This window comes from Phaseolus vulgaris, chromosome 8 (assembly GCF_000499845.2).
Source record: "Phaseolus vulgaris cultivar G19833 chromosome 8, P. vulgaris v2.0, whole genome shotgun sequence".
Taxonomy (NCBI): domain Eukaryota; kingdom Viridiplantae; phylum Streptophyta; class Magnoliopsida; order Fabales; family Fabaceae; genus Phaseolus; species Phaseolus vulgaris.
In genome coordinates this window covers 7,847,418-7,866,407 of record NC_023752.2, presented here as the reverse complement: position 1 = coordinate 7,866,407, position 18,990 = coordinate 7,847,418, and the positions used below count along the sequence as shown (strand labels likewise).

The following is an 18,990-nucleotide window of genomic DNA, read 5'->3' as shown; positions in this document are numbered from 1 at the left end:
CACAGTACAATCAAGTACACTTCCCACTGTTCTTGAAACCTACAAGAACTTAGGTACTCTTGCTGAAAAAACCTATTTCAGCACTCATACACACACATCCACTCTTCAAGAACACCTATCAAGAAGAGGATTCAACCAAACTTTTACAAGTAATAAGAAGTGAAACGACTACACCTGATTGAGGTAACAAAGATCAGCCTTAAACCAGTAGGCAAGATTGCTAGAACAGTAGCTGCACCTCACACCAAGCTTTTGGAACCAAACCAAGAACAAGCACTTTTTGATTTTTGAAATCTTTGAAGAACAAATGCTAATCCTTGAAAACACTTAACTCTCTGCTGTTAAAACTTGTTTTTTGCAAAAGTATAAACTGTTTGAATCGTTGTTAAACTCAGAAAACAAGTTTGCATTTTATAGAAAGCCAGCTTATAACAGAATTTTGAAAAACAGTTAAAGCTGTTATAAAATGAACAGATTGAAAATAAAATGAACAGATTTATTTTCAAAAGCAGTTAGAGAATCTGTTAAGTGAGGAGACTTAGTCAACCATTCTGGTGCTGAGATAAAACTGAAAAACGTTTAAGCATGACATGGCACCAGAGGCAAAAAGAATCTATTCATTTACAGATGAACAGATTTATTTTTCAAAACGAAAACAGAGGAAGTTTAACTATTTGAAACTCAGTCGTTTTGAAAAGAAGAAGACTTAGTCAAAAACCTGATGCACAAAATCCAATTTTTACAAGACTTTAGCCAAGGCATCAGTGAAGAAAATGAATCTGTTTATTTAGAAAAGAACAGATTTATTTTTATGCAGTAAAACGTGTTTTTGTGTAAAACATGTGAAAACAATTTTAGAAGACTTATGCTTGTTCTTATCACATGGCCAGTGGTTATGAGGTGAGTTACTCAGCAAAAAGCTACTCTTAGACAACCTCTAAGCACTAACTAAGACATACTTAAAGCAAAGCACAAATACATGGAAAGTACATAAATGTCTTCATCAAACACTACATACAAGTCTTCATCAAACACAATCTTGAAGGGGCAGCAACCATCTTCAACAATCTCCCCCTGTTTGATGGAGACAAATCCCCATAGCTAACCTCATAGCATTGTTGCTTTAAGTACCTGCACTGCACCAGACTTTAAACCAGAAAATAGCAATATTGCATAACATGCAGAATTTGTTTAAAGGTGCAGAATCAACTCCCTGTTTCAGCTAGCATCACCTAGCCTGGTGAGCTATTTTTCTCCCCCTTTGGATTCATCAAACAGCATATAAGCATAGGGAATAAAGGAATATAAACCACAATCATAATAGTTCAGAAACAGAAAACCAAATTGTTCAGCATTACAGAAACTTGAAAACTGATAATGAAAGCATTAAAAACAGAAAACTACTGATTCTTGTAGTAAAGCTCTGCAAGCTGTGCCTGAACCCCTTCAATCTGATCATCAAGGTGTTGGAACCTTGCATGAGTAGTCTCAAAGTGTGCCCTTTGTTCTGCAGACATGACATCAAGACGGTACAGCACTTGCCTCTCAAACATAGACATTGGTTCTCCACGGTATTCTGGACTTTGATAGGCAACTATGGCATTTGCAGCAACTTCCTCATGTTCAGATTGGGCAGCAGGTGAGTCATCATCCATAGAAACAGCTTCATCCACATCCTCATGTTCTGCTTGAGTGTCCTTCTCCTTGAGAACCACCCACTTGTTTTCAATTTTGTGAAAACCCATTTTGGTGAGAGTTGAAGTATCAATCTCACTTACAGCTTTGATAGGGTCATTTCTCTCATTTGTAACATCAATACCAAAGTAATCAATCAATTTGGAAACAAGAATAGCATAGGGAAATCTGTAATCAGCCAACCTTTTTGACTTCAGCATGTGTTCGTTGACAATGAACACCCAGTTTACCTTAATCTGGTTCATGATGCAATATAGGAGAATAAGATCCTCTTCATGTAGGACAGCATGGTTTGTCCCTCTAGGAATCAGTTGCCAAGCTATGATGTATGCAACTAGACGTGGAGTGAGGTTCAAATGCCCTGCATGGAATCTGTTTATGCTTTCTGTAGGATTCCTCATGCAACTTTTGTAATATTGCAGCTTGTTGAATTCTGAAAATTCCACTGGTATTTCCTTTCCCTACTTTCAGTCCAGCATATTTTATTCCAGCCACAGAATTCCACACCTCACTTGTGATCTTCATCTTTGTCCCTTTCACATAAGAGACAACATTCTTCCCATCCAATGTGAGGTTAGTATAAAACACCTTAACCAAGTCAGGATAGACATTACCCGTTAATTCCAGCATCTTTTTCAGTTTCTGGTGCTTCAACACAGCCCTTGTTTCTACCAGTTTTTCAGATTTCAGCCAGTTGAAATCCAGCACCTTGGGTATGTTGATCTGCTTCCTGCTTGTTTCATGAATGTAGGCATTGATGCCTTCTTCATTTCCAGCGAACCATCCTTCTAACACACCTTGAGAAGTGGTTTGCTTTCCCTTGCCTTTCTGTTTTTGTCTTGAAGACGAAGCCATGGTAACCTGAATTCTTTTCTTGATTTCAAATGGTGAGAATAGAAAGAGAATGGCCAATGTGGGTAGCAAGTATTCACACAGATTTATAGCAGAATAAATGGATTGATATGGCAGTTATGAGAAGATATGCATGAAGATTTTATGCTTCTGAATTTTGTGCAGAGTATCTTTGAAAATAAGCACCAAATCTTTAGGGTCACGATGCATACACTCAAATTCTTATTGAGCACCCAAACCATCAAATCGGTTACATAACCATGACCAAAACCGTCAAAGGTACAGAGGTTAATGCCCACTAAGTCAGTAAAGCAGTCAAAGATCAGAATTTCTCTTTCCTAGTCATCAATGTGTATCAGTGCAGAAAATAAACACATTTAATTGCGAATAAACAGATTTAATTTTTCACTGCTAGGTACAATTTACATTTAAAATACCCAATTCATTAAGCAGAAAATTAAACCTATCTTTGGCTAATGGTTTTGTGAACAAATCAGCAAGTTGTAAATCAGTACCAATGAACTTAATATCACATGTTCCATTAGATATGTGTTCTCTTAGAAAATGATGCCTTATTTCAATGTGTTTGGTTCTTGAATGCATGACAGGATTTTTGGTTAAGTTGATTGCACTTGTATTATCACACAGCAGAGGTATATGGTTAAGTAAGATACCAAAATCATTCAATTGTTGTCTTAGCCATATAGTTTGAGCACAGCAACTCCCTGCTGCAATGTATTCTGCTTCAGCAGTGGAAAGAGCTACACAAGCCTGCTTTTTGCATTGCCATGAGATCAAGCTTGATCCAAGCAAATGACAGGTTCCACTTGTGCTTTTCCTATCAATTTTGCAACCTGCAAAATCTGAATCAGAATACCCAGTTAAGCTTAATGAAATGTTACCTGGATACCACAAGCCAACTTCTTTAGTTCCTTGCAAATACTTCAAAATCCTTTTGACAGCATTGTAGTGTGATTCTTTAGGAGCAGACTGAAACCTTGCACACATGCACACTGCAAACATTATATCTGGCCTGCTGGCAGTAAAATACAGCAGTGATCCTATGAGTCCTCTGTATTTGGTTTCATCAACAGAAATTCCAGCTTCATCATGATCCAAATGACAGCTTGTTGAGAAGGGTGTGCTGATTGGTTTACACTTGTCCATTTCAAATTTCTTCAGCAGATCCTTGCAATACTTGGCTTGACTTAGGAAAATGCCATCCTTGAGTTGTTTGACCTGCAAGCCTAGAAAATAGTTCAACTCACCCATCATTGACATTTCAAACTCACTCTTCATGACTTTCACGAAGGCTTCACACAATTCTCCATTGTTTGATCCAAAAATGATGTCATCCACATATACTTGGACTAGAATTGAGTCATCTCCTTTCTTCTTTATGAACAAGGTCTTATCTGATGTGCCTCTGTCATAGCCTTGTGAGGTGAGAAATTCACTTAGCCTCTCATACCATTGCCTAGGAGCTTGCTTGAGTCCATAGAGAGCCTTTTGGAGTTTGAACACATATTCTGGATGTTGATGGTCTTCAAAACCTGGTGGTTGTGAGACAAATACCTCTTCATTTATATAGCCATTTAGAAAGGCACTCTTCACGTCCATTTGAAATAGCTTGAACCCTTTGATGCAGGAAAAGGCAAGCAGCAGTCTAACAGCTTCTAACCGAGCCACTGGTGCATATGTCTCATCATAGTCTATTCCTTCTTCTTGATTGTACCCTTTAGCTACAAGCCTAGCCTTGTTTCTGGTGATCACTCCATGCTCATCCATTTTGTTTCTAAATACCCATTTTGTTCCAATTACATTCATCTCAGGTATTCTAGGAACAAGAGTCCAGACCTCATTGAGAGCAAACTGATTCAGTTCCTCTTGCATAGCTAAAATCCAGTTACTGTCCTTGAGAGCTTCCTTCAAATTCTTGGGTTCAACTTGAGATACAAAAGCCATTGCTTCACAGAAATTGTTCAAGGATTTTCTAGTTGACACTCCTTTCTCAATGTTCCCAATGACATTATCAAGGGTTAAGTCTCTTGGGGTTTTCCACTCTTTTGGCAAACCTGCAGCTGCAGTAGATTCTTGTACAGTATGTGTATCAGCAGTATCAAAATGAATCGATTCATTTTGATTTAAAACAGATTTAAATTCATTACTGTCAGGTTCATCAGCAGCTTTAGATATACTATGATCAGTTTCATCAAACACAACATGCATTGATTCTTCTACTATAAGCAGCCTTTTATTGAAGACTCTATATGCATGACCATTCAAAGCATAACCAATGTGCACACCTTCATCAGATTTAGCATCAAACTTACCAAGATTTTCTTTGCCATTATTCAATACAAAACATTTACACCCAAATACTCTAAGGTGGCTTACACTAGGTTTTCTGCCCTTATACAATTCATATGGGGTTTTCTTAAGAATTGGTCTTATTAAGGTCCTATTTAAGACATAACTTGCAGTATAGACAACATCAGCCCAAAAATACTTAGGAAGCTTAGATTCATTTAACATAGTTCTAGCAAGTTCCTCTAGTGATCTATTTTTCCTTTCAACTACACCATTTTGTTGGGGTGTCCTAGGGGCTGAAAAAGTGTGAGCTATCCCATGCTTCTCACAGAACCTCTCAAACTTAGCATTTTGAAACTCTCCCCCATGATCACTTCGAATTGATTTAATGCAGCAACCATTTTCATTTTCCAGAATTTTTGCTAATCTCTTAAAAGCAGAATAAGCATCATGTTTATGTGCAAGAAATAGAGTCCATGTAAATCTAGAGTAATCATCCACAACAACTAAAGCATACAAATTTCCAGCCAAGCTAGCCACTCTAGATGGACCAAATAAGTCCATATGCAACACATCCAATGGATTTTTTGTAGAGACAATATTCTTTAACTTGAAAGAGGATTTGATTTGTTTACCTTTCACACAAGCATCACAAAGCCTGTTATCTTGAAATTTAATGTTAGGTAAACCAGAAACTAAATCTTTAGATTTCAATTTATTCAAGTGATTTGTGTGTATGTGAGCTAACCTCCTGTGCCACAACCAAGACTCATCACTTCTGGACAGCAAACACTCATTTGAAGAGTTAGTTTCCATGATATTCAACAAGTAAATGTTATTCACTCTCTTACCAGTAAACAGTGCCTTACTAGATGAATTACTTGAGATTGTGCAGCCACTTGACTCAAAATTCACTTTGTATCCTTTGTCACAAAGCTGACTTATGCTGAGAAGACTATGCTTAAGTCCTTCTACATACAGCACATTCTCAATGGTTGTTGAATTTCCTGTTCCAACAGTTCCTCTGCCCAAAATTCTCCCTCGGTTATTGTCACCATAGGTCACATGTCCTTCTGCTTTGAGCTTTAAGCTGGTGAACTTTGTAAGATCTCCAGTCATATGCTTGGAACAGCCACTGTCCAAGTACCACTGGTTCTTCTTGCTTCCAATCTGCAAAACAGAAAAAGAATATACAAATGGTACCCTTTTCAGTATAGGGTCCAGCACAGATTAACACCTTCTCTTTGGTAGCCATTTAGCTAAGTTCTTAGGCACAAGATGTTTTCTAGCAATGCAAGACCTAGATGTATGACCAGATTTCATGCAGTAAAAACAAGTTACATGAGATGCCTTTTTGCCACTGTTAAAAGCTGAAAAAACTGATTTTGCTGGAACAAAAAAACTTGAAAGCTTTTTGACATTGGTTGTATTTCCAGGGGTATAACCAAGTCCATTCTTATTGAAAACAGCATTCTGTGATCCAAGGAGAGACTCAAGGTTTTCTCTTCCCTTGGTGAAATTGGAAAGGGTTTTCAGCAAATATTCCACTTTTTTTTCCAATCTTTTGCAGTTTTCACAGTTTTTAATAGAGGCATGCAAGCAAGTCAGTTCAAGGCTTACCAAATCTGTTTTGGCCTTATGCAATTCTTCCTCAAGTGTTTTTACTTTAGGTACAAGCACATTATTTACCTTTTGCAGCTTATTGCATATTACAGCTAGCCTATTGGCTTCCTCATGTGTTTCCTTGAAGGCAGCAAGCAAATCATCATAGTTATCAGAATCAGCAGAAAAATTACTTACTGATTCAGAGCTTGACTCCTCATCCTTCATCATGAAACACAGATTGTTCTCCTCTTCTTCTGTTGAAGAGCTGCTAGTTGAGGATACTTCATTTTCCTCCCATGAGATGTAGGCTCTTCTTCCTTTGTTCCTTTCAAATTTCTTGCTGGCAGATTTGTCCCTTGTTTGATTGTCTGGACAATCTGTTTTGATATGCCCTGTTTTGCCACATCCAAAGCAAGTATATTTAGAGGAATTTAAATCATTGGGTTTAGGATACCTTCTTTTCTGCTGGTTTCTGTTTTTGCTTTTCTTCCTCAGGAATTTGCTGAATCTTTTTGTAAGAAGGCTGATTGTGTCATCATCTTCAGCATCTTCTTTTTCTTCCTTGATCTCATCCAATTCAGTTGCTTTCAGTGCAAGACCTTTGGGTTTTCTTTCTGTTGTTTCCTGCTCTTTAAGTCTTTTAAGCTCTAGCTCGTGCTCCATCAGCTTTCCAAACAAAGCAGCAGTTTCCAATTTTGACAGATCACGGCTTTCAGAGATAGCTGTCACCTTTGGTTGCCAGCTTCTGTCGAGGCACTTCAATATCTTTGTGTTGAGCTCCTCTCTGTCAAATTCTTTTCCCAAGCCAGTGAGGTGATTCACAATGTGGGTGAATCTCTTCTGCACATCAGCAATGCTCTCCTCGGGTTGCATTCTGAACAGCTCATATTCTTGGATGAGTGCATGTTTCCTTGACCTTTTCACATCTTCAGTACCTTCATGAGTCACTTCTAAGACTTCCCACATCTCCTTAGCTGACTTACATTGAGATATCCTGAAGAACTCATCCATGGTCAATGCAGAGGTTATGATGTTCTTGGCCACAAGATCATGTTGAGCCTTCCTCCTTTCGGTCTCATTCCATTCTGATCTTGGCTTTTCAACTTGTTCATCCTTGACAACCTGCATTGGCACATAAGGTCCATTGACCACAGCTTCCCAAATTAATGCATCAATGGATTCCATAAAAATTCTCATTCTAACTTTCCAAAATGCATAATTCATTCCATTAAACATAGGTGGTCTATTAACAGCAGAACCTTCAGCAAAAAGCACATTGAACTCAGACATTATTACAAACAAACTTGATTAAAATACAAGTCCTAGCTCTTGATACCAATTGTTGGGTTTAATAGTGCCAAAGTTCAAGAGGGGGGGTGAATTGACCTTTTAAAACTTCTTCACAGAAACAGTGTTTAACCCAGTTTTACAGAAAATAAATTGATTTATGTAAAAATGAACAGATTTATTTCAGCACTGTTTTTCTGTTTGAAACGCTTTTAATACAGCAAGGTTAATCACAAGACTATGCAGTGAGGATTTCCAGCAGCACACACAGATATCAGATTTGAAAAACAGTGAAACACAAAAACAGCAAGCTTTAATTTCAAGCAAGTGATTAAGGTTCAATTGATAGTATGCTAGTTAAGTGAGTAACCTTTGCAAACAAGCTGTTCCTGTGACTTTTAACAGACTATGAGTGTTCTTCTTGATGTCAAGAAATTTTCCAGAAATTAAGAACAATGAATCACAAAACAGCAAGCTTCAACTTTAAGCAATTTGTTTAAGGTTCAATTAGTAGCATTAACAGTTTCTTGAATAGCCTATCACAGTCAATCTGTTCCAATGGTTTTAGCAGATTATGTATGTTCTTATCAGATTCAAATACCTTTTTCAGAAATCAAGAACAGTATGCACAGTGCCCAGAAAGAACAGATTTATTTTCAATTGAACAGATTTATTTCTTTGCTGTTTTATCAATTATGCAGAAACGAAATTGCAGAGTGAGGGAGAGAGAGAACACAAACAATTATACTGGTTCACTCAACCTGAGCTACATCCAGTCTTCACCAACAACAGGTGGAATTCACTAACACACAGTACAATCAAGTACACTTCCCACTGTTCTTGAAACCTACAAGAACTTAGGTACTCTTGCTGAAAAAACCTATTTCAGCACTCATACACACACATCCACTCTTCAAGAACACCTATCAAGAAGAGGATTCAACCAAACTTTTACAAGTAATAAGAAGTGAAACGACTACACCTGATTGAGGTAACAAAGATCAGCCTTAAACCAGTAGGCAAGATTGCTAGAACAGTAGCTGCACCTCACACCAAGCTTTTGGAACCAAACCAAGAACAAGCACTTTTTGATTTTTGAAATCTTTGAAGAACAAATGCTAATCCTTGAAAACACTTAACTCTCTGCTGTTAAAACTTGTTTTTTGCAAAAGTATAAACTGTTTGAATCGTTGTTAAACTCAGAAAACAAGTTTGCATTTTATAGAAAGCCAGCTTATAACAGAATTTTGAAAAACAGTTAAAGCTGTTATAAAATGAACAGATTGAAAATAAAATGAACAGATTTATTTTCAAAAGCAGTTAGAGAATCTGTTAAGTGAGGAGACTTAGTCAACCATTCTGGTGCTGAGATAAAACTGAAAAACGTTTAAGCATGACATGGCACCAGAGGCAAAAAGAATCTATTCATTTACAGATGAACAGATTTATTTTTCAAAACGAAAACAGAGGAAGTTTAACTATTTGAAACTCAGTCGTTTTGAAAAGAAGAAGACTTAGTCAAAAACCTGATGCACAAAATCCAATTTTTACAAGACTTTAGCCAAGGCATCAGTGAAGAAAATGAATCTGTTTATTTAGAAAAGAACAGATTTATTTTTATGCAGTAAAACGTGTTTTTGTGTAAAACATGTGAAAACAATTTTAGAAGACTTATGCTTGTTCTTATCACATGGCCAGTGGTTATGAGGTGAGTTACTCAGCAAAAAGCTACTCTTAGACAACCTCTAAGCACTAACTAAGACATACTTAAAGCAAAGCACAAATACATGGAAAGTACATAAATGTCTTCATCAAACACTACATACAAGTCTTCATCAAACACAATCTTGAAGGGGCAGCAACCATCTTCAACAGATCAGTCGTATCGTATTTCAGCTTTTCTTCTTGCAAACCCCTTCCTCCTCTCTCCTCGTTTCACCTCTCAATCTTCTCATAGCTCAAGCTCGGATAGTACCCGCAGAAGGTACTTCGACGTACAAGTCAGTTTAGTATTCGACACTCGGTTGTCAGAGTACTGTTTATGATCACGTACTTGGATCTTAGAATCTGTACTATTTATATTATTTTAGTGGGTCTTTTCTATTGGGTCAGATTAGAGAGTTGGAATATGTTTAGGGATACATTACCTAGTTCTTAATTATGGGTTAGCCTCACTGACTCTGCTTAAACGTAACTAGATTTGTGTTGTCAATCAACCCATTGATGGGGACCTAGTCATCAGTCGACCCAATGATAGGGACTGAGACATGTGATCAGTCGTACGACCCTTACTGGTACATAAAGCAACAAAAACACTTTTTAATTAATTTAATAAGATAAACACATTTTATAGAATATAAGTTGGTACAAACATAATCTTATAAATTAGTTTTATAAAGTTAAATTATGTTTAAATTTCACTTCTTAATTTTGGTATAGTCATTTAGATTCTATCCAAATTATCCAAAGATGGTTTCGATTGGACGTCGAATGGACCGACTAGATGGCCCAAAGATGTTTCTTTCTAGCTGAGTTAGAGCATCTACCTCCTGTAAAACCTGTGACAATTGTGTTGATTTCTCGTTCGAGTACACCAAGTGAGACTGGCCCAACAATAGTGTTAATAACCTCCTGAACCCTACATCTGGTTCGATTGTATCTCTCATGACTTCCACTTCGTGGTCGCGTCCTTCTTAGTGGACTTTCACTTCGTCTTTGTCTCGTTGGACGTTGGTTGTCGTCACATTGACGTGAGTCCCCCTGTTCGGACCAATCATAGTATTCTTTTTGCCCTCTGGGTGGATATCGATCCCTTTGTGGGGATCGATATGTACTGGTATCAGTCTTGATGAATTTTTGGAAATGACCCGCTTGAATAAGTTCTTCTATTTTTATCTTTTCAATGCTTGGCATCCTTAGGTCGTATGGCCATAATTATCGTGATACTGGCAACGTTTAGAAGTATTAGTGTTCTTTAGAGTTTGTGACTATTTCAAGGTTGGGATTAACTCGACCTGTAATGCCTTATCGAGGATTCGTCCTCTTAGGACAGTTAAAGGTGTATAATTAAGGAATCGGGGACCTCAAAGCGATTAGACCTACCAGGTAGAGTTCGATTGCTTCTATCTTTTTCTTTTCCCTTGTTAGCACCTTCAAATTGATGATTCTTATGGTAGTCAATATGCTCTTCAATCTGCATGAATTTGGTAACACGATTCCTCAATTCTTCCATATTTTTGGTTAGTCATTTGATTAAGCTTTCGGTGTTGATAAGGCATTCAAGTGTTCATCCTTGTTGATACCATTGTTTTCGGTTGCTATTTGCTACTAGAAATTGAGTAATACTTCAATCCCACGGTGGGTGCCAATTGTACCTATATAGGCTGAGGGACACAGATAATACCTGTGACTGGACATACAATTATTGATGTGTTGGTATCTTTAAGTTCTTTTAAACCTCCTTCTTCCAATGTTGATGCTCGATCGGCCGAGGGTACTACGATTGTACTCTAACGCTTAAGTCAATGCTCTGATTTAGGTGTATTATAGCATAATGTAAAAAATGTACCTTACTTCTTCTCATAAGTCTTTATTTATAGTACTTGGTTTATGGGCATTGACCCTTATGGGTTGAATATCAGTTGCTTAACTGATATACATAGCGGTTCCTTAATATATGAGGAGTATCTTTCAGTTTAATCAGCTTTATCTGTTACGTTAGAGATATTTTTTGTATATTTTGAAGTGTGGGTTGACTCATTCAACACCATCGCTATTGTTGTTACTTATCACGTTTTTGTCCTTTAATTCAAACAGTAGGTTATAGGGGTCGAGACTGGTTCGTCCGGTATCGACCAATACACCTAGTTTATTCTAATCTTGAACTATAATCAAAACTTCATATAGGATGTAATAAAAAGTTATTTTAATAGAAAGCAATAGAAATCCTCATTAATTAATTTAATAAGATAAAGATATTTTATAGTATATAAGTTGGGACAAACATAATCGAATTTTATAAAGTTAAATTATGTTTAATCTTATATATAAGTTAGCATATCTTTGTAAAAAATTAATATATTAAAAATTTTATATTTATAAATTGATTTTATAAGATGAAATTTTAAAATATATATATAAAAAAAACACTTATTTCAATACAAACTTTTTTTTTCAGTAATCCAAGAGATTTGATTTGATGTATATTTTGACCAAAAGTCTTTAGTCTTGACAGGCTTCAGTGAATTCTAACTAATTAGATTATGTCCTTTTGTTAATATAATAAAAGCCCGTTTGTGTTAGCTATCCAACACCCGTCACGGTCATATTATTACTATTGTCTCTGTCAATAATTTTAGAATAAGCACTTTTAAATGTCTCAACTTATCTGTCATTTCCATGTTAGATAGCAATACTTATTCTGAGCAATTAATTAAGCATAAGAAAGTGACATCAGAAGAATGAAAACGCGTTTGCAAGTTGGAAGCTCATATCTGTCATCTAATCATCACCGCTTTTGAATTTCTATTTTCCTCCAGAGTCGGAACGCCCAAGTGGGTGGTTTACAGCCAAACAACCATGGACATTCGTTGCATTATACAAAAATGATGAATTCAAATATCTCTATACCAGCAACTTTAATTTTAATGTTACTAATTAAATTGAATTTTTTTTATTAATATAAATTAATAAAATAATTAAATTGAATGCTTTTAAAATACTAAATATATTTTATTATAAGATAATAGAATAGTCGTAGTAAATATTACTTGTTAAATAATAAAAATGTTATGGATCTATTTAGAAAGTGAGCGAAAGTTATAGATTTATTAATTAATTTCAGTTTTGTTTGTGAAATGTTTTATTTTTGTCCTCTTACAAGTAGGTGTGGTATTTAAAGTAGTTTTCAGTGTTTCTGGCACTTTCTCACTTCATTTCCCTCTTCCACCATTATCTCTCTGTTCCTTCCAGCTGCAAGCATCTGGCATTCCAATCCAACCCTCAAAACTCGGGATCGTCCCGCTTTGACTCACCGAGTTGCTTTTCAGCTCCTCTTCCCATGGCGTAAGGTAAAACACCTTCTTTCTCAAATTTCAGTTTTCTTCAATATTCAAACCATCCTCACCTTTATTAGACCCCCCTCTTCTTCCTGATCTGGGTTCCTAAAAGATAAGATCTTTGCGTCAAATTTGTGGTCTTTGATTGTTTTTCAATTCTGGGTGTGCGTGATTGTAATTCCCTACAAGAGGTGTAGGCTATTTTATGGTAGAAAACAAAGCATTTTGAGTTTGAGTTTGGGTTTGGAATTCTGTGTCGTGATGTGGAGCATGAATCGGTACTGTGTTTGTGTTCCATTGTTGGTGTGCTTGGTACTGGCTATTGAGCTTGTTGTAGCAAAGGATTTTCAGCCTACTGATAATATCCTGCTGGATTGTGGGGGTCCTCCATCTAGTACTGATACTGATGGCCGTGAATGGACCACTGATGTTGGTTCCAAGTTTGATTCCTCCTCTTCAAAATCCACCACCGTATCGCCGGCGGCAACTCAAGACCCTGCCGTCCCCCAGGTTCCCTACATGACGGCACGCGTGTTCCACGCGCCGTTTACCTATGCTTTCCCGGTGGCTTCCGGTTGGAAGTTCCTCCGGCTGCACTTTTACCCGGCTTCTTACTCCAATCTCAATGCATCTAATGCCCTTTTTGCGGTGACGGCGAATTCATACACGCTTCTTAGGAACTTTAGTGTTGCTCAGACCACCCTGGCTTTGAATTATGCCTACATTTTGAAGGAGTTTGCCATCTATGTTGAAAGGAAAACCTTGAATGTGACTTTCACTCCGTCTACCAATGCATCCAATGCTTACGCTTTTGTTAATGGGATTGAGGTTGTGTCCATGCCTGATATTTATACTTCTACTGATGGAACTACCATGATAGTTGGTACAGATACTGCTTACACTATTGATAACAGCACTGCACTTGAGAATGTTTATAGGTTGAATGTGGGTGGGAATGATATCTCTCCCTCCCATGATACTGGTATGTTTAGGTCATGGTATGATGATGTTCCCTTCCTCTTTGGGGCTGCATTTGGAGTTACTCAGCCTGCTGATCCCGATGTCAAGTTTGAGTATCCTCCGAGCACACCAAGTTATATTGCTCCACTTGATGTCTACACTACAGCCAGATCAATGGGTCCGGATGAGAATATCAACATGAACTACAACTTGACTTGGATCTTCAACATTGATTCTGGGTTTTCCTATCTAGTGAGACTCCATTTTGCTGAGGTATCATCAAATATAACCATGGTTAATCAAAGAGTGTTTGATATATTCCTCAATAATCAAACAGCTGCCCCGGCTGATGTTATTGCCTGGGCAAAAGATTTTGGCCTTTCACATTCTAATGGGGTGCCTGTGCATAAAGATTATGTTGTCTTTGTTCCCGAGAATGTAGAACCACGGCAGGACCTGTGGCTTGCATTGCATCCAGATCCCACTAACAAGCCCATGTATTATGATGCAATCTTGAATGGAGTGGAGATTTTCAAAATTAATGATACTGCAGGAAATCTGGCAGGGACAAATCCCATTCCTCCCCCTGTGCAAAAAATAATTGACCCATCAACAGCTAGAGCACATAATCATGGTAAATCAAAGAATCATACAGGCATTATTGCAGGAGGTGTTGCTGGAGGAGTTGTTGTAGTGCTTGTGATTGGGCTATTTGCTTTTGCTGCGTCCCATCGTCGTAGACAAGGAAAAGATTCTGGTGCAAGTGAAGGGCCATCTGGCTGGCTTCCACTTTCTCTTTATGGTAATTCACACTCTGCAGCGTCTGCCAAGACCAACACAACAGGAAGTTATGCTTCCTCTCTCCCATCAAACCTTTGCCGTCATTTCTCATTTGCTGAAATCAAGTCCGCCACAAACAACTTTGATGAGGCTTTGCTTCTTGGTGTGGGAGGATTCGGTAAGGTTTACAAGGGAGAAATTGATGGTGGAACAACCAAAGTAGCAATTAAACGTGGGAATCCACTATCTGACCAAGGGGTGCATGAGTTCCAAACTGAGATTGAAATGCTCTCTAAACTTCGTCACCGCCACCTTGTTTCTCTGATTGGATACTGTGAAGAAAACACTGAAATGATCCTCGTTTATGATTATATGGCATATGGAACGCTAAGGGAGCATTTGTACAAGACCCAGAAGCCTCCACTTCCATGGAAGCAAAGGCTTGAGATATGCATTGGAGCTGCTCGGGGTTTACACTATCTACACACTGGTGCTAAATACACAATCATCCACCGTGATGTGAAGACAACAAACATTTTAGTGGACGAGAAGTGGGTGGCCAAGGTTTCTGATTTTGGATTGTCAAAAACAGGTCCAACATTGGATAATACCCATGTAAGTACTGTAGTAAAGGGTAGCTTTGGGTACTTGGATCCAGAATACTTCAGGAGGCAGCAACTAACTGACAAATCTGATGTTTACTCATTTGGGGTGGTTCTCTTTGAGATATTGTGTGCTCGACCAGCTTTGAACCCGGCCCTTGCTAAGGAGCAAGTGAGTCTGGCTGAGTGGGCAGCTCATTGCTACCTCAAAGGCACTCTTGACCAACTCATTGATCCCTATCTAAAAGGCAAGATAGCTCCAGAATGCTTCAAGAAGTTTGCTGAGACTGCGATGAAGTGTGTGGCTGACCAGGGTATTGAAAGGCCATCCATGGGTGATGTCTTGTGGAACCTTGAGTTTGCTTTGCAGCTGCAAGAAAGTGCAGAGGAAAGTGGCAACGGATTTGGCGGCATTCACAATGAAGTGGAGCCGACATATACAGATTCTAAAGGAAAGAAAGACTCTGATGCGATGGGGGGTTATGATGGTAATGTGACCGACTCCAGAAGCAGTGGCATTTCAATGAGCATTGGAGGTAGAAGCTTGGCTAGTGAAGACTCTGATGGGTTAACCCCAAGTGCTGTGTTCTCCCAGATCATGAATCCAAAAGGGCGTTAAGGTCGTGCAGTAACAACACTCTCACTACATACAGAGTAAACCACTCAAATTCTCTAGTGCAATCGGCTTTCACCAAATTTGAATGTTACCCGTTATTCATTTTTCTACTATTTCTATTCATTTCTATGGTTGTTTCTAATTTATTATGATTGTGTAAGTTGTAATTTGTAATTTGTGACCATGTTATGTAAAGATTGAAGAAGAGCCAACATGTTGTAACGAGGTTGCTATATCTGAAATTTTGAAACACTCCTTTTCTTCCCATATAGATAAAGACGTGCAAAGCATAGATTAAGTGTTCTTTTTCCCTTTTCTTAGTTGAACTACTTTGTTTCCATTATAAAATAAATTCTTCAAATAGTCAACAAACTCAGATTAACTACTGGTTGGTAGGAATAAATTATGACAGTATCAAAGTGTGTGTTCTATATCAAATCATGCAGGTCAAGTTAATATGCAGTGTCAACTTTTCTCTAATGGTATGACTCAAACCAGGCGCATTATGATGATCATCAGGATCAACGGTTTATTGATAACCATCGTAATGATCTGTCTAAATATCACTACTATAAGAATTTTATGCATTCTACCAACCATGAAAGAAATTTTAATATTATAAAATTATACCTGAAACATGTTCACCAGGGATAACGTGTGAAGGACTTAGAGAGGGAATAGCATTCTTCAACGTTTGCTTTGTATGCATGATTCCATCTGACACCTGTTCTGTGTTCAAATAATAAAATATTAAAAAGTGTATTTTAAATCTAATTTATTCTTATAAAATTATAAAAATTAAATTTTAAACCTAATTTAATTTTACAAAATCGGAATCAAGTTTTAAAGTGAGGTTTTAGTTATCTATTATAAAATATCCTGAAATCTCTAACCTAAAGGATGAGAAAAGGGTCAAATATCATTCATACATGTGAACACTTACCAAATTTCACTGTATTTTTTTTATTCTCTTGCACCAAATTTCACTGTATTTTTTTTTATTCTATTGTGTGTTATATATATTGGGGTTGTTGTTTATACTTTCTTATAAGATTAGTATATAAATAAGCATATAACTAAAATTGAGGCATTGACAAAGGAAATGCTTCAATGTGTGATCTGTGTGAAATGGAACAAACTTTTGAGCTGTGAGATGCTGAGGAAACTTTGCAATATAGCTAACCAATTGATCTAATTTTTTTGTCCTTAGTTTAAATCCTATAATAATATTTTTATTTATTAAATATAAAAATTGAGTACATTTTTTTTTCTGAAGCATTAAGTATAGTTTTCAAATTCAAAACTTATTGAAAAAGATTTATAGAACAATATAATAGAAACACATAATAACATTGCTAAAATAAACAAATAAAATAAAATGGGTGAACAAAATGAAATATAAGATAAACCAACAATTGAAAATTTTTAAGCCATATTGAAAAAATGTCTTTCATTACCCAATAAATGTCAATTTCACATTATCAATGGCAGACAAGCCATGTTAGGATGTCCATGGCAGACAAACCATGTTATTATCAAATAAAAACAATGGATTAATTTTTTTTATTACGAATATTTGACACGTATAATGTTTTATAAATTATGTTAAAGTAAAACTATTTTTAGAAAAAAATATCTAAGACTTAAATTAACTCCTTTTATTTTAATAAATAAATTTATGTTTATCCCAATCTCAATATTTATCATGTATAATACTTCACATTTTTATCTTAGTTTTGTTTATTACTTTATACTCAGTCAAAATGGAAAAATACACGTGTTATGACTCATTTAAAGGAATTTTAAAATAGTTTTTTATTATGTTTTAGATAACTTGAAAGTACCTTCTGCGTAACTTTTCTTGTAAAGAATCCTTTTATCTTCTTGTGAATGCAGATGAATTGGAATTGACTAAATGATGATAAGAAAAGAAAAATATTGGTTGTTTGGAATCAATTTATGTTGAAAAAAATGAACCTTTTTAATAATAATTATATTTTTTTTGTTGTGGAAATATACTATTTATAGTCAGCCTAACGGTAAGATATGTTTTGAATTCTCATATTTTATAAATACTTTTGTATTATATAAGATTATCATCTCAACAACTCGAAAACACTATTAATGAACACATGACAATTAAGATCGAAGTTTAATAATATAATTATCAAACATAAATAGTAAATAACTTATAAATTGTGATTAAGAATACACTACAAGAAAATAATGAGATAGAAATCAATCTTAGACAAAAAAAATAATTAGTTGCTATAGTGACTAAATTAGATACCATTAGGAACTAAATAATTTTTTAGTTTCTAAATTAGTTTCTATTATTATGAAATCATTTCTAAATTGGTATCTAATTAACAATTAAGGTTTTTGTTATCAAATTTAGAATATAAATAATTGGTAGTTAAAACTTGTGTAGCTAATTAGATACTAATTTAAAAATTATTTCACAATAATAGAAACTAATTTAGAAACTAATTTTTTTTTTAGTTTCTAAAATAGTCTCTAATTTACTTACTATTGTAACTAATTATTTTGATCTCTAGAAATTGGTTTCTATTTGATGATTTTCTGGTAGTGAGAGACTAACTATTTAATAAACTAAAAATGTATAAATAAGTAAATATATTAAGGTAAGAATTATTGATTATTGACTATTAGTATATATTTTCTAATTACACTGGGAACTGAATTAAATATCGGAATATAATAATTGCAAGTATTTCAATAAGATAAAAAATTAAACATCAAGAATCAAGATCTAAAAAAGATAGTGCAAAAATTTTACATGCCAATTCGATCCTAAAAAAACATGTAATTTAAAAATATTTTAAATCATTATTAATGGTAATAATATATGAAAAAATTATATAAAATATTAATAGAAATGACACTTTTAAAGACCTATTTTTCATATAGATATGAGAAGAAATTTGAATGAATAATTCTTTTAGTAAAGGAATTCAAGCCAAACATGGAGCAAATTAAAATAAATAATAAAAGATGTAAATTAGAATGAACTTGGAATTCATTGGGTCAAAACAAGATAGGAATAGGAGCATATAAAAACAAAAATATCAAATATAGAAAGAAAAAAAAGTAAAGAAAACTTACAAGTACGAAAGAAAATTATGTGAGTTGAATATTGAAAAGAATATTTGTTTTTATTATAGGTTCCATACTTGACTTTAAAAAAATGAAGATAAAACTCAAA

General features: G+C 35.6%; 1 protein-coding gene across 1 annotated transcript; it reads left to right on the top strand.

Annotated features, from left to right (window-relative positions):
* The first annotated feature begins 12,623 nt into the window (after window positions 1-12,623).
* Window positions 12,624-16,041, top strand: LOC137827145 (receptor-like protein kinase FERONIA). Its single transcript, XM_068633364.1, has one exon. The coding sequence runs from the start codon at window positions 13,068-13,070 to the stop codon at window positions 15,765-15,767; it is 2,700 nt and encodes an 899-aa protein (XP_068489465.1). The 5' UTR covers window positions 12,624-13,067; the 3' UTR covers window positions 15,768-16,041.
* Window positions 16,042-18,990: the final 2,949 nt, after the last annotated feature.

What these genes read in the sequence shown, in the direction of transcription:
- LOC137827145 (XM_068633364.1), top strand. Translation starts at nt 13,068, where the DNA reads ATGTGGAGCATGAATCGGTACTGTGTTTGTGTTCCATTGTTGGTGTGC.